This window comes from Martes martes, assembly GCF_963455335.1.
Source record: "Martes martes genome assembly, chromosome: 13".
In the NCBI taxonomy this organism is placed as follows: Eukaryota; Metazoa; Chordata; class Mammalia; order Carnivora; family Mustelidae; genus Martes; species Martes martes.
This window is the reverse complement of record NC_137901.1, coordinates 12,761,943-12,781,145: the sequence shown is the minus strand read 5'-3', so window position 1 is coordinate 12,781,145 and position 19,203 is coordinate 12,761,943. Positions and strand designations below refer to the sequence as shown.

The window sequence follows — 19,203 nt, the reverse complement described above, 5'->3', positions numbered from 1 at the left end:
TTTATTTGACAGGGATCACAAGTAGGCAGACAGGCCTGCAGAGAGAGAGGGGGAAGCAGGCTTCCTGCTGATCAGAGCACCTGACGCGGGGCTTGATCCCAGGACCCTGAGATCATGACCTGAGCCGAAGGCAGAGGCTTAACCCACTGAGCCACCCAGGTGCCCCTTTTATTTCCTTTTTTAATGGTTAATTTTTTAATGTGAGCATAGTTGACACACTGCTACATAGGTTTCAGGTGTACCATAGCCATTGCTTTTCTTTCTTTTCTTTGTTGCAAATTTGCTAATGTCCTTTGCTCCTGTCTCCACTGGGGTCTGTTTTTAACTCAACTTTTCTCTTGAGCTATTTAAGTGAGGTTTAAAAATTTCAAATGTTTTCTTATTTTGTCATTCATCTTTTAATTTTGGGGTACCTTTTTTGACATATGGAAATCAAATATGTTTAGTCAAATGTACTGAACTTTTGTGATTGGTTTCAGATGACTCATTATAAGTGTGTTAGGATGCTCTGAGTGGTAAAATGTTAATTTTGTAAGTATTTAGAAAAGATGTAAGAGCAGAGGAGTACTGCTCCCCACACAGAGCTCACCAATTTACTTACTGGGATTTCTCTACTGCATTTACAGGCTTTCGGACTAAATGGGCCTTTTTTTTTTTTAAAGATTTTATATTTATTTGACAGAGAGAGATCACAAGTAGGCAGAGAGGAGGAAGTAGGCTCCCTGCTGAGCAGAGAGCCCAATGCGGGGCTCCATCCCAGGACCCTGAGATCAGGGCCTGAAGCTGAAGGCAGAGGCTTAACCCACTGAGCCACCCAGGTGCCCCCTTCCTGGGCCTTTTAATTCACTTCTTATTCTCATTCAGGTTCTTCCTTGCCTACTCTACTCTTCCTAAGTAAGGGCTCCAGGGCGGTGATCACAACACAGGGCATTGGTGGGAGATTAGGTATCAGTTAATTAACATTAGTTAATCAATTAACAGTAGTTAATTAACATTAGTTAATTATTATTTTATTTTCAAAAAGTCTAGTGTTCCAAATGTGCTGACCTTTTCTGTGATGCTAAGTGGCTGTTACCAGTAGAACCCCTAGCAAGTATTTTAAAAAAATGCTGTTGACTGATTGTCTTCAGGTAAAGGTGTGTTTTATCTATGAATGTGAAATCAACCGCTTTTGAAGGATTGTAAAGGGATCATTTGAGAACATCCATGGGCATGTTTTTCCATTGTTGTATAATCTCATTATTAGAAAAAGATGTTAAAACTCTCAAATATGGTCACTTAAAAAGTTGCAAATATAATTCTGTAAACGTCACAAAACCTTCCAAAAAGAAAAGATTTAGTGGGCTTCTAACTGTTCAAATACTGAAAGTACACGCTGAAAAATCTGGGTTTGCAAAAGCCAATGATTTTCAAGAGGATAATTAGATTTTTAATATTTAGATCTCAACCAGAAATCTTTGTACAGTTAGTATGTCAATGAAAATCAAGTGTCAAGGTTTAGTCAGTAGAACCAATGATGACGACTTTATTCTACTTTAATCAACCCATTTCCTGGGAAGCATTTCCTGGTGACAGCTATCAATCCACGTTTAGAAATAAATTGAGCTTAAAAGCGGGTCTTTACATTATTGTACTTCAAAGCGTTAAATTAAGGTTAAAATTAACACTTAATTCAATCACTGTGACCTCATCAAATATTGAAATAATTTGAGCGCACAAAATGTATTTCTAATAATTTTTTTAATTCTTTGAAATTTTTATTTTTTATAACGTTTATCATATATTAGTATTTAGCGTATTAGCACAGCCAAACATGAATATTGAAACCGGAGATCGTGCTCAAAACCTGTCCTGATGGGTGTCCTACCAAAACAGTTTGGAAGCCACTGGCTTTAAGAACCTTTAAACTCTGCTCCTGCTTTAGTTAATCTCCAAAGTGAAGTCCCAATGTTGAAACTGCTCTTGCGTGCACACACCAAACACGAACACTGCGCCGACTAACCCGGGAAAACAAACCAATCCCCTTTGGGGAGGCCCTCGGCCGACACCCTCGGAGGTCGCGGCCCAGCCTCCCCCACGAGGCCGCGTGCCCGCAGGCCGGGGCGGGAGCACTGCCGGGGAGGCTCCCGCGGACGCGCTGGGTGCCCAGCAATCCGGAGGGCTCTGAGTCACCGGCCGGAAGCCTCGCCCAGGATCAAAGCCGCCGGGAAGCTCGCAGCAAGCTGGAGGAGCAGCCGCCGCCGCCGCCGCCGGAGCCGGAATCTCCCAGGTACCCGGGCCGGGAAGCGCGCGGGTCCCCAGGCTCCCCGGGCGGAGGCCCCCGCACGCCGGGAGCGCGGCGGCGCGCGGGACGCGGGGCAGGAGGGAGGGGGCAGGAGGCGGCTGCAGAGCGCGGAGCAGGAGAGGACGAGGCGCCGTGGGCAGGATGGTGGTGGTGGTGGGGGCGGTGATCGGACCGGACAGCAGCCGGGCAGCTGTGCGCGGGGCTCTAAGGTGGCTGTGGGCGCGGCCGGCCGTGGCAGCGAGCGCGGGAGCGCAGACACGCCCTGGGCGGAGGGGGGGGGGGTCCCTCCAGGGGGCGTGACACCGCGGCCGGCTGACGCCACGGTGCTGCGATCTGCCAGCAGGAGGGAGAGGCGGGTCGCCCAAGCCCGGGGTGCTGGTGCGGGAGACGGCTGGGCGGAAGCCTTGGGGAGGGTGCGTGGGAGCAGCCGCCGGGCGCAGCAGGGAGACCGGGGCGCCGGGTGCCGCCTCGCCTGGAATGTCCAGGGCGCCTTGGGCAAGTTCCGGGGAGGTGCTGGGTCAGCGCCACCTCCCGCGAGGGGAGGCTCTGAGGCCCCTCCCTCTGCCTCCTCCCTCCCTCCAGGCTTCCCCTTCCTTCCTTTATCCTGTTTTTCTTCCATATTCTTTGCTTTTCTTTTTTTCTTTCTTTCACCTGCTCTTTATTGGCTGCGTTTTCCCAGTTTGAGAAAATGCTCTCCTGCTATTTCCACCTCGCCCGCAGCCACAGTAATTAATTGAGTGGACTCCCCACTTCCCGGATTCTCCCCAGTTCCAGCTCCCCCTGCTCGTTGAGCCTCTTTCTGGCCCTGCCACCTGTCTGTCCTCCAGCCCTGGGGCTGCCCTGGGCTTCAGCCCTTGTCTCTTCCTCTTCCTACCTGCAAATACCGGAAGTTCTTAAAAATTAGGTGAGTTTCTCCTCTTAATTTCATCCCATTTGCCTAGGATCTCCTGCAGTCTGGGTGCTCACGGCCCCCAATCTCTTGCTCTGGGACTTGTGCCCGACTCAGTAACCTGCCTGGATTTACAAACCTCTCTGGGCTGTCCCTGGTGCAGGGCTGCAGGGCCTGTACCTAGTCAGCACGTCTCAAATAGAATATATCACCTTCCTCATTCCATCGGGCTCCTCATACAAATTTCCAGTGGGTCACGGCCACCCCAAGCATCCATGACCTAGGAGTTTGTTAAAAGATAAACGGAGGCATATTTAAAAATTCAGTTCATCGGAGCACAGGGGAATTCGAATGGGGCAGCACCCAGTCTAGCAGGTAGAAAGGAGCCCTGAGGAGCTCTTCAAAAATCCAAGACTTATAAGCAGAAGGGAGTGGGGACAAGGACGTTATCGCAAAACAGAGGGTTGGGTATTGCAAAGTTATTTTCCTTTAGCGGATGGCAGGGGTCTGCCAGGCGGGTGACCTCACTAGGGCAGGCGAGGCTGTTCCCGATTGACTGGTTTAAGACTCCATTTCCGGGAGAGCTGAAAACTAATTCAGTTAGGTCTCTGCATCTGGGGCTGAGCATAAGCACCTCCATCTGGGGTCTGGGGTCTTGTTTTTAATCGGCCTCAGTGTACTCCCGGACTCCTCCTGCTTCCTGTCCCTCCTGTGATCCGTCACCTGTCACCTGGCCTGGCAGTGCCACCGGGCACCCTGCGGTGCTCATGCTCCCTCCTGCACTGTGGTGACACCGCGTTTTCTAAAGCCCAGTGCACTCCTAGAAGGCATTTTTCTAAACACCAGACCTGGCTTTCCAGACCATAGCTCAAGTTCAGACTTCTTTTCCAGGTGCGCCCTGTTCACACAACCACAGAGACGCGGTCCCTCTGGACCCTCCGCCGTACAATACACAGACCTGCAGCATCGCCACCCTCTCTCCGCTGCCAGTCCCACCCCTGCACCTGCAGCACTCACCTCCCCTCTCACCACCTCACAGACACTCCTGTCCAGCCGCCCCTCATCTCCTGAGCTTCTAAGGAAAATTAATTCCGCTTCTTTGTCTGGGGACTTCTGTAGCGCTTTGTAAATTTACCAGGTTACAGAGTGCAGGGCTGGCTTGAAATCACACGTTTATGTTTGCGTGTCTCCGGCGGGGTAGGGGGGTGCAGTGAGGGGAGCGTCCCATCCGCAATTATGGTCTTTAGTGTTCATTTTCTTCTCTAAACCATGTAAGGAAAGTTCTATAATAAATGTTCTTTGTATAGATTCACTTTTGGAGATGTCCGTAGGAAGGCGGAGTGGAGCAGGGAGACCACAGGCGGTCGGGGCCCTAGGAGGACAGCAGTGTCTCTCCCTTGGAAGCAGAAGGCTTTGCTTTTGCTGCCGACTCTGCTGCTCTTACAGTGAGAGCCTAGGACAGTCTTTAATGATCCAGACCTCATTCACCAGTAAAAGAAAAACTAGTTTAATCCCAATTCATTTTATAGGCTGGAAAGTCAAACCTTTCCACGTTGCTGTGTTTTTATGACACAGTGGAATGGTGTACTGGTGCCCAGAGGTATTGTTTCATATTACATTGAAATTTGTATTATATTGAAAGTCCTTTTTATTTTTTTAAAGATTTTATTTATTTGAGATTGAGCGAGCGAGAGAGCACATGAGCAGGGGAGAGGCAGAGGGAGAGGGAGAAGCCGACTCTCCACTGAGCAGAGAGCTCAATGCAGGACTCGATCCCAGGACTTTGGGATCATGACCTGAGCTGAAGGCAGAGGCTTAACCAACTGAGCCACCTAGGCTCCCTGAAATTCATTTCTATTTAGATTTATTGGGCAAGTTTCACTTTGTTTCAGGTACAACCCCCTTGAAAGCTTAATGTGCACACGAGACTGGGGGAAAGAGAGTTATTGGGTTATCCTGCCTCTTCATGGGTGTGACTTGGGACACACTCCCCAGGTGCCCGCCTGGTGAGCGTGAGCCAGGGTGTCCTTGCTGTGAGGCAGACGCTGATGGGAAACACCGTACTACTGACCTGCACCTGCCCCTGTGGAAATGAATTGAAGGAAGAAGAAACGTGGAAGAAACCAGAAGTAGGCATTTGACATTAAGAGCATTAAAATGTTAAGTTGGAATTGATGCGATATTCTAGTACCCTCCTTTGCCTGTGCAGGCAGAACAACACACACACACACACACACACACTCTCTCTCTCTCTCACACACACACACATACACACACACAGACACACCACTCACACCGAGCAGCCTAACCTTAGGCTCAGGTAGGATCCAATCCAGATGTGTTTGTCTTCACCTCCTGTTACCCGGCTCTCCTCCTCCGGGTCTCTTTGGTGCCACCTTGTGGTGGGCCGAGTGCTGTGCAGTTTGCATCCCCCTGGCTCCTAGCTCTTTTCGAAAAGTCCTCCAATGTAAGGCAGAGAAACTTGGGGCCGGAGGTGGCCTGCAGGCAGGCCGCACGCTGCTCTCTCTCGTGGGACTTGCCCACTGCAGACCCATGAGCTGTTGCACATCTGCCGCCTGACGGTTCAGGCCCTGCGGCAGAAAGTTCTGGAGTGAGGACTGTGAGGACAGTGTCTACGAAACCACCTGGCAAGTATAGCATGCTGCTGGGCAAAGTTTGTCACTACTGTACTCTCTTGGTTAATGCTTTATTATTCACTTATTTATTTATTAAAGATTTACCCGTTTATTTGAGAGAGAGAGAGAGAGAGCACAAGCAGGGGAAGGGGCAGAGGGAGAGAGAATCCAGAAGCAGACTCACTCCAGAACAGAGCCTGCTATGACCACGTGGGGCTCAATCCCAGGACCCGGAGATGGTGATGTGAGCTGAAACCAAGAGTCCGCTCCTTAACCTACTGAGTAACCCCTGCCCCCAAGGCGCCCCGTGGTTGATGTTTTAAATCATTTCTTTTAAACCTGAATTTGCCCTGCTTGGAGCTGTTGTAGAGTCTGTATTTAGAGGAGAGCCTTTATACTTGTTTGTTTGTTTGACATCACATTTTTTTTTCTTCCTAAATCAGAGGCATGGTATGTCTTCTCTTGAAAAAAATATTTTAAGAAGAAGCTTTCAAGGAACCAGTCAGCCATTGGAGAGGTTCTGGTTGAAACAGTTGTCTCCCTGTCTGCTTCCCACCCACTGAGTTCCTCTTTCCTCTCCTGCCCCTGAGAAATCCAGGAGACATGCCCCCCCCCCCCCCCCCCCCCCCCCCCCCGCAAGGAAGGCCTAATGAGATACAGATGCAAGAATGCTCTAGGAGGCACGGCTAATCTTCTGTGAAACTGAAAGAAGAAATAGAAATACCACATGACCATGCACTGGTTGATAAAAATGCACAGATGTGTGATGACTCTTATTGGAGGCAGAAATTCTAGTACTTTTGGTATTCCTTATTTGCTGGTTTTCCCAAACTGGAATCTATTTTTCTTGTGTAGCTTTAAAACTTTTGAGTTAAAAACATATATGCAAATAGACGGGAGAAAAGGGTAACATCAAAAAAAAAAAAAAGGTAGCTCGCAGAGTCATGGGATTACGGGTGACGATTTGTATTTTATTTTCTAGAATGTTTTCACTGGGAACAGCAAAGAGACTCAGGGAAACCAAGATGAGTTGATGAATTTTAAGAATTTACTGAATAGTAGTCCAGGGTTCTAGAAGGCAGAAGAGAAATAAACAATTAATGCAAGACTTAAAACAGCTTGCTGAAATTATAATCATTAAGAAGCTGCAATAATATCTCTCATCTTGGAGCAAGGGGGCCGCTGAGGTTCTGCCCCTGCCCTCCCATAGAGACTGGGAGGTAAGGGCGCTGTCTTCCTTGATAATTCCATTTTTATAAGAAAAGGTTCGAGGGATAGAGAAAGACTGTCCTGGGTTGAAAACAGGAGAGAGGCTTTCAAAATATTTCTATCTCAAAAGAGCAGAGAAACAATTACAGGGACAAGTTCTCTAAAGTAAATGCTCTAAGGAAAGGGAGGTCATCGAGAGGCAGGAAGGAGTGTGTCTAAAGTCTCTTCAAGGAGCGCCTGGGTGGCTCAGTGGGTTAAACCTCTGCCTTCGGCTCAGGTCATGATCTCAGGGTCCTGGGGTCGAGCCCCACATTGGGCTCTCTGCTCAGCAGGGAGCCTGCTTCCGCCTCTCTCTCTCTCTGCCTGCCTCTCTGCCTACCTGTGATCGCTCTCTCTCTGTCAAATAAATAAATAAAATCTTTAGAAAAAAAATTAAGTCTCTTCAAGTTGGGGGAAGGTCAAGGCTGGATCGGTCAGGCTGGCCTTGGAATTGATGCCTCTGACTCAAAGTGCCCACCCGATGACTTGAGATTTGAACCTCATGTTTTATTTCCCTGCTTATGGGCTCCCATGCCTGCTCGCCAGCCCTGTTTCAGCCACTCCACGGAAAACAGTGTATCTTTTTAGAGTCCTCCTGATTCAAAGTGAACTTTCTGTTTTCCCAGTAGCCCATATTTTAGGTCAGACCATCCTAAACCCGGCCTTAAAATTTGTTGAAATCCATCCAGTTGATTTCACATGACACGGTGACAGACATGTCATTTTTATTTACGAAGATTTCTTTATAGTAGGACGTTGTTTCTAGATTATGCTAGAAACACCAAACTGAGGGGAACTTGCAGCAAGAGGGCGCTTGTGGAATGAGGAAGAATTCAGGCTCTTGCCTTTTGCGGCTCCCAGAGGCTGCCTCCATTCCTTGGCCTTGCGCCGTTTTGACCTTTGCTTCTGTCGTCGCGTCTCCTCCTCTGACTCTGACCCTCCTGCCTTCCTCTTCTAAGGACCCAGTGATTACACTGAGCCCACCTGGGTTCTGCAGACAATCTCCCCATTTCAAGATCCTTAATTCAGTCCCTTACATCTGCAAGGTGCCTGATGCCAAGCAAGATAACAGAGTTTTGGGAGGTTCTACGTGGGCGTCTGTGGGGGAGCAGTTATTTTTCCGACCACACGCTGTGTCTACTGATGGGTGCTAATGGCCCGATGGCGTAACAGGGGGCGTGACTGATGTGCCTCCGTGTTGTGCTTTCCATGCAGACCTTCCCTCATGGACGATCTCTCTGAAGCAAATGGCAGTTTTGCCATCAACTTATTGAAAATGTTGGGTGAAGAGGACAGCTCCCGAAATGTGTTCTTCTCCCCTCTGAGCATCTCCTCAGCCCTGGCCATGGTCTTCATGGGGGCCAAAGGAAACACCGCTGCCCAGATGTCCCAGGTAGGTGTGCTAGCATTCTGTCCAACAAGAAAAAAAGAAGTCCCCAAATTTCACCTTTGTTACATTTTAAGTTTTGGCTCACGTTAAATATCAAATTGAAATGTAGCCGTTTGAATGAACTTGCTGTTCAATGGGTTCTTTGTAGTGTATGATTATACACTAGAAGAAAGCAACACAAATGTAGACTTCCATCTCCGGAGTTATTGAGAGGAACTGTATAATCTGATTGATCTAAAACGGGTTCTGTGGGACTTGAGCTACAAAGGAAGTAGTGGCAAGCACCTTAGGGAAGTAGTCTTTAACCTCTTTGTTATCTTAAGCTTCTCTGACAGTCTTGTGAGTGTCCCAGAACATTGCCAATGCACATGACTTCCCCATTGATAGCAGGGGTGCATGGGTGCCCTTTGGAAGTGTCTCTGGGGATGGCAGCTGTTGGGGGGGGCAGTGGTTTCTTCTGGGTGTCTGGCAGAGGGAGGCTTTGGACTGGAGCCGTTGGGAGATAGAGGAACAACCTTAATTTCCACTCTGACTTGACGTAGAAGTCCCAGTCTGGTCTACAGAATTTCTGTGAAATTACTTCAGTATTTGCTGTTGATTTCTGCTCATTCTTGTGTTCCCCGGGTTGTGCTAGATTCATTCCAGCTACCTCTTTGTCCTGTTCTGTTCTGTCTTCCTCCTGAGTTTTCTTTTTTTTTTTTTCTTTTTTTTTTTTTTAATTTTTTATTTATTTTCAGCGTAACAGTATTCATTGTTTTTTCACCACACCCAGTGCTCCATGCAATCTGTGCCCTCCCTAATACCCACCACCTGGTTCCCCCACCCTCCCACCCCGCCCCTTCAAAACCCTCAGGTTGTTTTTCAGAGTCCATAGTCTCTCATGGTTCACCTCCCCTTCCAATTTCCCTCAACTCCCTTCTCCTCTCCATCTACCCTTGTCCTCTATATTATTTGTTATGCTCCACCAATAAGTGAAACCATATGATACTTGACTTTCTCTGTTTGACTTATTTCACTCAGCATAATCTCTTCCAGTCCTGTCCATGTTGCTACAAAAGTTGGGTATTCGTCCTTTCTGATGGAGGCATAATACTCCATAGTGTATATGGACCACATCTTCCTTATCCATTCATCCGTTGAAGGGCATCTTGGTTCTTTCCACAGTTTGGCGACCGTGGCCATTGCTGCTATAAACATTGGGGTACAGATGGCCCTTCTTTTCACTACATCTGTATCTTTGGGGTAAATACCCAGCAGTGCAATTGCAGGGTCATAGGGAAGATCTATTTTTAATTTCCTGAGGAATCTCCACACTGTTCTCCAAAGTGGCTGCACCAGTTTGCATTCCCACCAACAGTGTAAACACCTGCCTTTCTAAGTGGGTTTACACCCAGGAGCGACATTTGCCACCGATTGGAGCAGCTTGATTGTCTGAGAGGTGCTACTGACATCTAGTGGCCAGAGGTCAGAAATGCTGCAAAATGTCTTAGGCACAGCCTAGGCCCTGCCATGGAGTATCTGGCCGGAAATGTCAACAGTGCCCAGGTGGAAAGGTGCTGTGGGAGGGTTAAACCCAATGCCATTGCCTTTCAAGATGGGATCATTTGTGATTTTCAGCGCAGGGCTTGTTGGAGATAGTCTCTGTCGGAGCAAGATGGCAAAGTTACAAGTCGTGTCCTTGTCTGTTACCAGGCGCTTTGTTTGAACAGAGGTGGAGAAATTCACCAAGGTTTCCGGTCCCTTCTCAAGGAGGTTAACAAGTCTGGCACTCAGTACTTGCTCAGAACTGCCAACAGACTCTTCGGAGAGAAGACGTGTGATTTCCTTCCTGTAAGTTGTCCTCACGCACTGATGTTAAAAAAATGGCAAATAAGAAACTGCAGAAGAACAGAGATAAAATATAATTCTGTTGCTTTAAAAATGTGCTTTGAATTGTACTTTTATAATTGTAATTTTGAATTTTATGATTGCCTCTGAATTATGTCCTTTTTAAAGTTTTTTTTTTTAAGAAGTTTTTATTTATCTGAGACAGAGAGAGAGCACACAAGCAGGGAGGAGTGTCAGAGGGAGAGGGAGAAGCAGACTCCTTGCCAAGCGGGAGCCCAAAGCAGGGCTTGATCCCAGGACCCTGAGATCATGACCTGAGCCCAAGACAGATGCTTAACTGATTGAGCTACCCAGTCACCTCTAAGTTGTTTTTGATAGATCCCTTCCAGATATCAATCTCAGTATGTCTATCTTCCTGCAAGCAGGCTTGCTTCTTCGGCTCGATCCCCTATGCCTCAGTGACCACAGAGTCCCGTGTGTTTACCTGGTTGTCCCCAAGCTCACCTCTGGTTATTGGGCGGTTCTGGCAGAGCTGGTCTCTCAAGGCCTCCTAAATTTGTCCCCTCTTCTAAATCACCACCACGACTGCCTGGGTCCAGACTCTCTCACTGGATCTCCTACATCATTATTTTGATTTTTTCCTGATGGATCTCTCCAAGTCCAGCCAGGTTCTTCCACACTACTGACAGAATAGTCTTTTGAAAATTAAAATTGGGCCTTAAAACTGAGGTTTTAAATCTGCGCACTTCCTGAGTACTAAAGCATATAATTCTCAAGTTCCCTGGTCCAGTAAAAGCCTGCCATCATGCAGCGAGTGAGGGCCAAAAAAATATGTTGCATCCATGCAGAGTGTCGCTACCTCAGATTAAAGAAGAGATCTGGGCAAACCCGGCTATTATCCTGGCTGGCAATTCCAAGGATTTTTCTGTGAGATTCAGATACATCCCTGTCCTGGCTCCTGTTGGGTGCGACCCCATGAAGGTCACTCGCTCTGGGCTTGAGTATCATTGGAGATAATTCTGGGTCTTCTAGGACAGGCATTAATGATCCCAGGAATCTTGATTAATTGATGTTCATTTTTGAATGTCAGCCTGATCTTTGGGGACTGTCATGGGGGGTACTGGGGACACAAGGAGCCACCTTCCCATTTTCTCAGTTGCTTGGCTCCTCTTTTTCTCTACATTTTCTTTCTTCTGTAGAAGCTAAAATATTTGAGAACAGGAGATGGGCGGAGGATGGGAGCCAATTGCCAGGCACATTATATCTGACACCAAGTTTTTGTGAGGTGAGTTGTCTGGGTTTTCCTGTACTGGGTACAGGCACTTCCTGACTTGACCCCAAACCACGTTCCAAGGCTCACCCCAGGCCACTGTTTTCACTAATCCACCCTCCACCCCAACAGCCTCCCATGGGATCCAGGCCTATCACGTTCCACTGCTGGAGGGACCTATAAGATTTCTGGATGATCTGGTTCTACCAGGGAGCCTCCCACTCATTCACAAAGCTCAGACATCGTGGCTGGTGTTGGTGATACTAAAACTGGTCAAAGAGAGCGCCCGGGGCAGACTCAGAAAATCAAACAGGAAGTCGGCGTGGAGCGGAAGTGCTGGGCAGGGAGGAGGGGGCGGTCCTGCGCATGCGCGCCGCTGTCCGCGTTCTCGAAGCCTGTGCGGCTCTGCATGTCCCTGTGCTGTTGCTCCCCGCGGACCGTGCGCCGCCTCAGGGCCAGCGTCACGTCTTCAGCCCCCGGTGTCCGGCCCCTGACACGGGGGTCCGGCCCGGTGGCGGCGGTCGCCACATTTTTGTCATTCACATGAATGAGTCTTCAAGTGCAGGACGCCCCGCACTTGAACCCCACACAGGTTCAGAGAGGAAATGTTTTCGCTCCGGTGCGAACTTGGCTGAAGAGGGCCCGCTCGTGTTCGCAGGCCTTTAAGGAGTCCTGTCAGGAGTTCTACCAGGCCGAGCTGGAGGAGCTGTCGTTCGCCGAAGACACAGAGGCGAGCAGGAGGCACATCAACGACTGGGTGACCGAGAAGACGGAAGGTGAGGCGCATGCGCTGCGCCGCACTTGGGGTGTTGGGGGGGGCGGGGAGGGGTGCGGGCAGCCGAGATCGCTGCGGGCGCGACTTCCGCGGCGTCGGCCGGTGGGTGTTGGCCGGATTTTCAGGCCAGCGAGGCGGTTCGCTTATGTTTCTCGGGTTCGTGAGGCCACGGAGGGGTGATTTCTAAAAGCCACGTAAACCGAGTGTGAGGGTCTCAGACCCTCTTTCCTCCGGAATGTGCTGGAAAATCTCCAAAAAGGCTTCCTGTTTGGGGCTGGGCAATCTTCTGTCCGAGGGGAGGGGATGAGAGCCCTGAGAGCAGCATGACTTTCAATGTAGGCTGTGGTTGAGATGGGCCGACGGGGCCCGTTATCTCCCAGCGGCCACGAGCACAGCTGGTTTTATCTGCAGGACTCGCCTCCCTCTGTCACGTGGCTGCGGCTGCGCGTGCCTTTAGAGCATGACCTTTGCTCCAGATTCTGGAACTGCATTTCCAGAATGGAAATGGAGCCTGCGGCCTCCCTGGTCCAGACCACACTCTGTCTTGCCAGGAGTATTTCCGCCAGTGCTTGACTGGGGTACCGAGAAGGGCATGCTTTTAAGCACTCAAAGTACCTAATATAATCTAGAGACTTCCAGAAATATGTGTGTGGGGGGGGAGTTAAATCACTTACTTCTTCCTGTGCTCACCTAGCAGGCGTCAGGACAGCCGTTCAGGCTTTAGGGTGCACCCACCATGTGTCCGTGTCAGCAACGCCCACGATTATACTGAAAGCCAATAAAGTAATGGCCGTCGGAAGGGCAGAGCCTTTCACGTTTTCCTACGTTGTATGTGCAGTCGTCTCTCGCTCTCCAGTTGATCCAGCAGTACTGGGTCCCCCAGGGAAGCCAGAAGCTTCTCCCTACATCACTTGCTTCCTCTTCATCAGATTGACTGCCGGCATGTTGCCCCAAAATATCAGAGCCACAAGGGACATTGGGGGTCACCTTGCCCCCGGTCTCAATGGAGAACTCAGTTTGGGCCCCTTTTTTATACCCCTGAATTCCTTCCCGCATTTGCTGCCTTCAGAAAGGCTGCTCTCACCCATTTACAGGTCTGTAGTCCTTCATCCTTCGGAAGCTTCTCCTCACCTAAATGAGATTTGAAGGTTGGCGTGGAGCAATGATTCTCAACCAGAAGCAGCCCCTACGTGACATTTGCCAATGGTGAAGACATTGTGGTTGTCCCAGTTGGGGAAAGGCTACTGGTGGGACATCCTACAACGCACAGGACGTCCCCCACAACAAAGGATGATCTGGCTTAAAATGCCAGTAGCCACATGGTTGAAAAATTATGGCACCGAGGTTGGGAAGCTTACAGTTAGAAGAAGTAAGACTCACAGGCTCTTGTCTCAGCTCAGCCACTTGCCGCCTGTGTGACGTTGGCAACATGTCAGCCAAATGCTCTGACCTGAATTTCTACATCTATAAATTGAGGGTAGAATGAGAGTTGACCTGCCTGCTTCGGGATTGCTGTTCAGGGACCAGCGGGGGTAATCCACACCGCGTGCGAGCACAGCAATACAGCCCACCGCCCTGTTCCTCAGGCCTCTGGGAAAACAGGATTCCAGTCTGGCTGGCAACCAAGTCAAGCTTCAGATGTCAGGAGAGTTGTTGGAAAAAAGCATTTATTCCCTTCCCTTCTCCCCCACGTGGCAATAAACCTCTCTCATATTCTTTGCAGGTAAGATTTCAGAGATCCTGGGTGCTGGGACAGTGGATCCACTGACTAAGTTGGTTCTCGTGAACGCCATCTATTTCAAAGGAAAGTGGAACGAGCAGTTTGACAGAAAGTACACAAGGGGAATGCCCTTTAAAGTCAACCAGGTAGGGAAATATTTTTCAGGTGTACTGCTAACGTCAAGTAATATGCTGGGAAAGATTATGAATGAATGGAAAAAATAATTTGTTTTCATACTATATTTATGAGTGAATTTCATGCTCCCTATGTATCTTTTATTGGAGAGGGGAAGAGAAAAGACAGTTCTGTGTTTGTGTCCTTGTATCTTCGGCCATATTATTTGGATTGAAAGAAAATTTCTTCCAACGCTTGGAATTATGTTTGTCTTGTGCTGTTGCTGTCTGTATTTACACAGACACCTTCTTGCAATGTCTTGACAACTATGTGTATATATTGCCTGATAACTTATAGCCATACAGTTCTGAACACAAGAAAAAAAGTGTTAACAGATGTTCAGGCAAACTTTGTCTTTATTTTTGGATCTTTTTTAAAAATAAAAATTGTATATAATGTGCATGAGATGATGATTTGATATAATTCACATAGAAATAATAGCTTTGGTCCAGCCAGTTAGCACACATTTTCCTCACATGGTTATCATGTTATTTTTGTGATGAGAGCACCTGAAACCTGCTCTCTTAGCAAATTTCCAATATTTACTACAGTGTTAGTGACTGTAGTCATCAAGCCGGACATCAGATTTCTAGACTTAGAACCTAACTTTAAAAACAGTTTTGTCCCTTCACTTTTGGGTATGATGATGGTTGGCATCAAGAGCCGTTAGCTTGAAATTTGACTCCATCAACCTGATGATGGCATGTTGCACAGAGATTTAAAAGCCTACATTTGGTAGAAGCTCTAGAATCAGTGGACACTGTGAATCTTGTCAAGGTCTTCTCTCCAAGAAAACCAAAGCCATAAAGCGAGTTATATAACTGCGCAACTTTTCACAATAAAAATATGTCTCTGTGGCCTGCCCATCTTTTCTTACTACATCCTTCAGCCCCCAAACCTGAAATTAGTTAATTATCCCTTTAACCTGGATAAATAATCTTTAATTATGAGGTCCCTGGGAGTGCTTCCCCACTGCATGTTCTCAGAAGAGAAAACCACAGCTTCTTCCAAAAATAATGTGGGGTTTTATGTCTGTGTCTGTCAGTTTTATTCTTGCTCACCGGGTCATGGTCGATCTGCTGGGACAAGAGCACGTGGGATTCCGTGCTAATATGTCACAGTGAGCATTTCACCTCTGTCAGCAGAGTGTGCGGAAATAACAGTTCTCTCACATGGACCGAGGGGTTGTGCAGATGAGATTTAGCTCATTTTCCGTGAGCCGTGCTCATTTTTCAGCCATCTGATTTTAATTCCGTATTTTTCGTTAGGAGAAAAAGACGGTGCAGATGATGTTCAAGCAAGCTAAATTTAAAACGGGGTACGTGGCTGAAGCGCACACGCAGGTCCTGGAGCTGCCCTACGCGGGGCAGGAGCTCAGCTTGGTGGTTCTTCTGCCGGATGACGACACTGAGCTCGCCGTGGTAAGCCCTGGCCGGGCGTCTGAGCGTCCATAGACTCGGGCTCAGCTCATGTCTTCCTGTCCGTCTGTCCGCTAGCGCATGAGGAATGTCCCCTTGAGGGTTGTTAGGAGTCCTGGTGAGCAGCGTGTCATGTCTGGGGTGACCATGGGTTTGCGTTTCTGGTGAGTGGGCATCCAGGAGTGCAACTGGTGGTGAGCACCCATCCTGATGGAGCTAGGAGGACAGACTTCCGAAATTATAAGAACACTTGCCTTATTCTGACAGGAGGGGCTAGTCGAGTCCCAGTAATTGTGGAACAAAAGTGCTAGACAAGGAGAGGGATTGATCTGGGCAGTGCTTCTCAGACAGTAACGTGTACAGGACTCTGCCGGGTGGCTTGTTAAAAGGCAGTTTCTGACTCAGGCCGCAAGGGCCTGGCATCTTGCATTTCTGCCCACATTCCAGGTGGTGCAGATGCTGTTGGTCAGGGACACACTTTGGGTGGCAAGAGTGTCAAGGACAGGTGAGGAGTATTCCTTAGACAGGAGGGGAGTGATCTCTTCCCACGACAGAAAAGCAACAAAGTTCAGGGTGCGAGAAAGTCAATTTGTAAGGAGGTCAGGGCCAGTAGTGGGCTTGTTAGCGGGCTTTCTGGGGCTGGAGCGCGGCCTCAGTCACGGTGTCTGGCTGAGGGAGGCGACTGAGGGCTTAATAATCGGCTCTTGCCGGAGGTACAGCCAGCTCCAGCACACCGATGCACAGATGTCGAGGGCAGGACCTGGCCAGTTTCCCTGGTTTTCTATGGAATCAGAAAGCTGTTGGCGTTAAGTCAAGGGTGAGATCTGTCACGGCTAGTCAAAATTAGAAGAGTCTGGGAATTCGAGCTAATGTCCAAACAGCCATCCCTGGAGAAGCGCTTTCACCTGGGCTGCAGGTGGTGAAGAGAAGAGGGAGAGGCGGTGGAAGTTCCTTCTTCCTTCCTTTCTTCACTGTGTCCAGACAGACAGAGTGATGGGTCTGGGAGGTTTTGAAGTGAACGCCAGGGAAGGCAGAAGATGAACAAGAATGCCGGGAGCCACAGTGTTGTCGAAGTCTCCAGCTCCGCTCTCCCCTCCCCAGAAGCCGTATCTTCCTTCCTGTTTGGATAATCCCTGGTTTTCCCGCTCTCGCCTATCAGAGTTCTGAGCCGTGCTCTGTCTCTTTTTTGTCAAACAATCTCTAATTCACATTAATGTGCATCACATGAATGTGATCCCTTGGTTGTGAGAACTTTCCAAACTATAAACATTTGAAGTGACTTTGGTACAGCTAATTAAAAAATCTCCTCTCTCTCAGTGCTTTTTTTTTTTTTAAGCTATTTCCCTTTTATATCCATAAAACAGGGAAAAAGATGAGAATTTGAGCGAAAATTTTTGGTGTGTGTATAAAGGGAGAATCTGTAGATTGTCTTGGACCAGAATTCATCTTATTGTATATCATGGGGGAGAGGGGAGCTGAGTGGGGAGAAGGGTACCAGGCTGTTGTTTATATTTTAAGATTCAACGACTCCTTTTTTCAGGTGGAAAAAGCACTTACGTATGAGAAGTTCAGAGACTGGACAAGTCCAGAGAAGATGACTAAGGATAAAGTTCAAGTTTTCCTTCCCCGATTGAAGCTGGAGGAGAGTTATGACTTGGAATCTTTTCTTCGAAGTTTAGGTATGACTGATGCGTTTGAGGAAGCCAAGGCAGACTTTTCTGGAATGTCAGCCAAGAAGAATGTGCCTGTGTCCAAGGTGGCGCACAAGTGCTTTGTAGAGGTGAACGAGGAGGGCACGGAGGCGGCGGGGGCCACAGCCGTGGTCAGGAACGCTCGGTGCATCAGACCCGAGCCAAGATTTTGTGCAGACCACCCTTTCCTTTTCTTCATCACACACCGCAGCACCAGCAGCATTTTGTTCTGTGGCAGGTTCTGCTCTCCATAGGGAGGTGCAGTCGCTGTAAACACCCTCCTTTCGCTTCTGCCAACCTTGTCTTAATACAGATTCCTGGGACCGAACTGGTGTGGTGGTTTGGATGCCCAAACGAAGAGTGTGCACCTGGAAAGTCTGTGTGAATGTCCTCACCGAGGATTCCACAGCCGCTGAGAAAACTGAGGCATCACGTGTGTGCAGTTTGGGCTGGAGGAGGCTGTGTGTGTTCTGGAGGGTTCGGGCAGCTCCGCTTTCTCATTGGCTCTGCCCTCACCTGCCTGTGAGAGGGCGGCCTGCTCCTCTCAGTCTGTTCTTGTCGTTTGTGGGCATCGTGAGGAGCACATCAAGGATCCACATCCCCGCCCTCTCTACTCATTCCCATCCTGCAGTGACCTCAGAGCTCTGTCCCCCTCTGCTGCCAGGCTCCCGTGGAGATGCCAGAGCCCAGCCCTGCTGCACACACAGCCCGAGGGGAACGCCCTGATGGAAAGCCTGCGGCCACCCTGTCTCTGCCCTGTCAGGATCCCACAGACCGTCCTGCATGTCCCGCATCTCACACAGTCCCTCGTGGAGACAACTCCTTCCGATCTTCTTGCTGTAACCCTTCAGGCCTGCGCTAGGAGGCAGAGCTCCGAACAAGCCATGCCCTGTAGTCTCCTCCATGCCCTCTTCGTCTGAAGCACCGCCCCCTCCCTGCCCCAGGACCTTCATGTGAAGCACCTGTCAGGACAGCTGACCCTCTAGGTAAGCCACATACAGTCACGTGTGGCTCCAGCATGGCCCTCCCTACAGTATTTTTTTTTTCCCTACAGTATTTTTTTTGGCTTAACAAAGGATTTGTATTGTAGCAATTTGGAAACTATTGAAAAGTACCAGACAACACTGAAGTCACCTACAATTCTGTCACTGTGAAATCAGTATTAATTATAGTTAATCCTATTCTGTGTATGCAAATATAAACATTATAAACATTTTAGCATGTTAATCATAGACTTCTGTAGCTATTTCTACCCTTACTTGACATAAACTCTCCTCAAGATAATTACCTATGTCATAATTTGATATGTCAAAGTGTATCTCTGTATATTTTCTATTATTGGATCTACTTCTAGATAAATTAGGTAATTAAATTTGTATACTCTTATGAATATATTAAATATTTGCTCACATTTTTAATATTTTAAAAGAAGTATTCCTAATGGTACTGTCAAGATAAAAGTTGGGGACATCTTGAGACTGTTTCCAAATTGGTCTCCAGAAAGTTGTCCTGGTTTACATCCTCCCCACCACTCTCCCCCTGCCCAAACATGACCGTTTACACTACTGCTAACTGCTGCTGGCTATTTTTTTTTTTTTTTAAATGAGTGGTTATTCCTGACTCTGTTTTGGATTCATAGTTCACAGTTACATGAACCATTCATATTACAGCTCTCTTTGTTATTTTTTTAAAGATTTTATTTATTAGAGATAGCGAGAGAAGGAACACGGCGGCGGGCGGGGGGAGAAGGAGACGCAGGCTTCCTGCTGAGCAGGGAGCCCTGTGTGGGGCTCAGTCCCAGGACTGGGATCATGACCTGAGCCAAAAGGCAGATGCTTAACAACTGAGCCACCCAGGTGCCCCTATATTACAGTTTTTACT

At 48.4% G+C, this 19,203-nt stretch overlaps 1 protein-coding gene across 1 annotated transcript; it reads left to right on the top strand.

The window, feature by feature from the left end:
* The first annotated feature begins 2,084 nt into the window (after positions 1-2,084).
* Positions 2,085-18,891, top strand: LOC308354525 (serpin B8-like). Its single transcript, XM_080822004.1, has 7 exons — positions 2,085-2,269; positions 8,273-8,450; positions 10,140-10,277; positions 12,203-12,320; positions 14,043-14,185; positions 15,482-15,634; positions 17,172-18,891. Exons 2-7 carry the CDS (start codon positions 8,283-8,285, stop codon positions 17,574-17,576), a joined length of 1,125 nt encoding a protein of 374 aa, XP_080678130.1. The 5' UTR covers positions 2,085-2,269; positions 8,273-8,282; the 3' UTR covers positions 17,577-18,891.
* Positions 18,892-19,203: the final 312 nt, after the last annotated feature.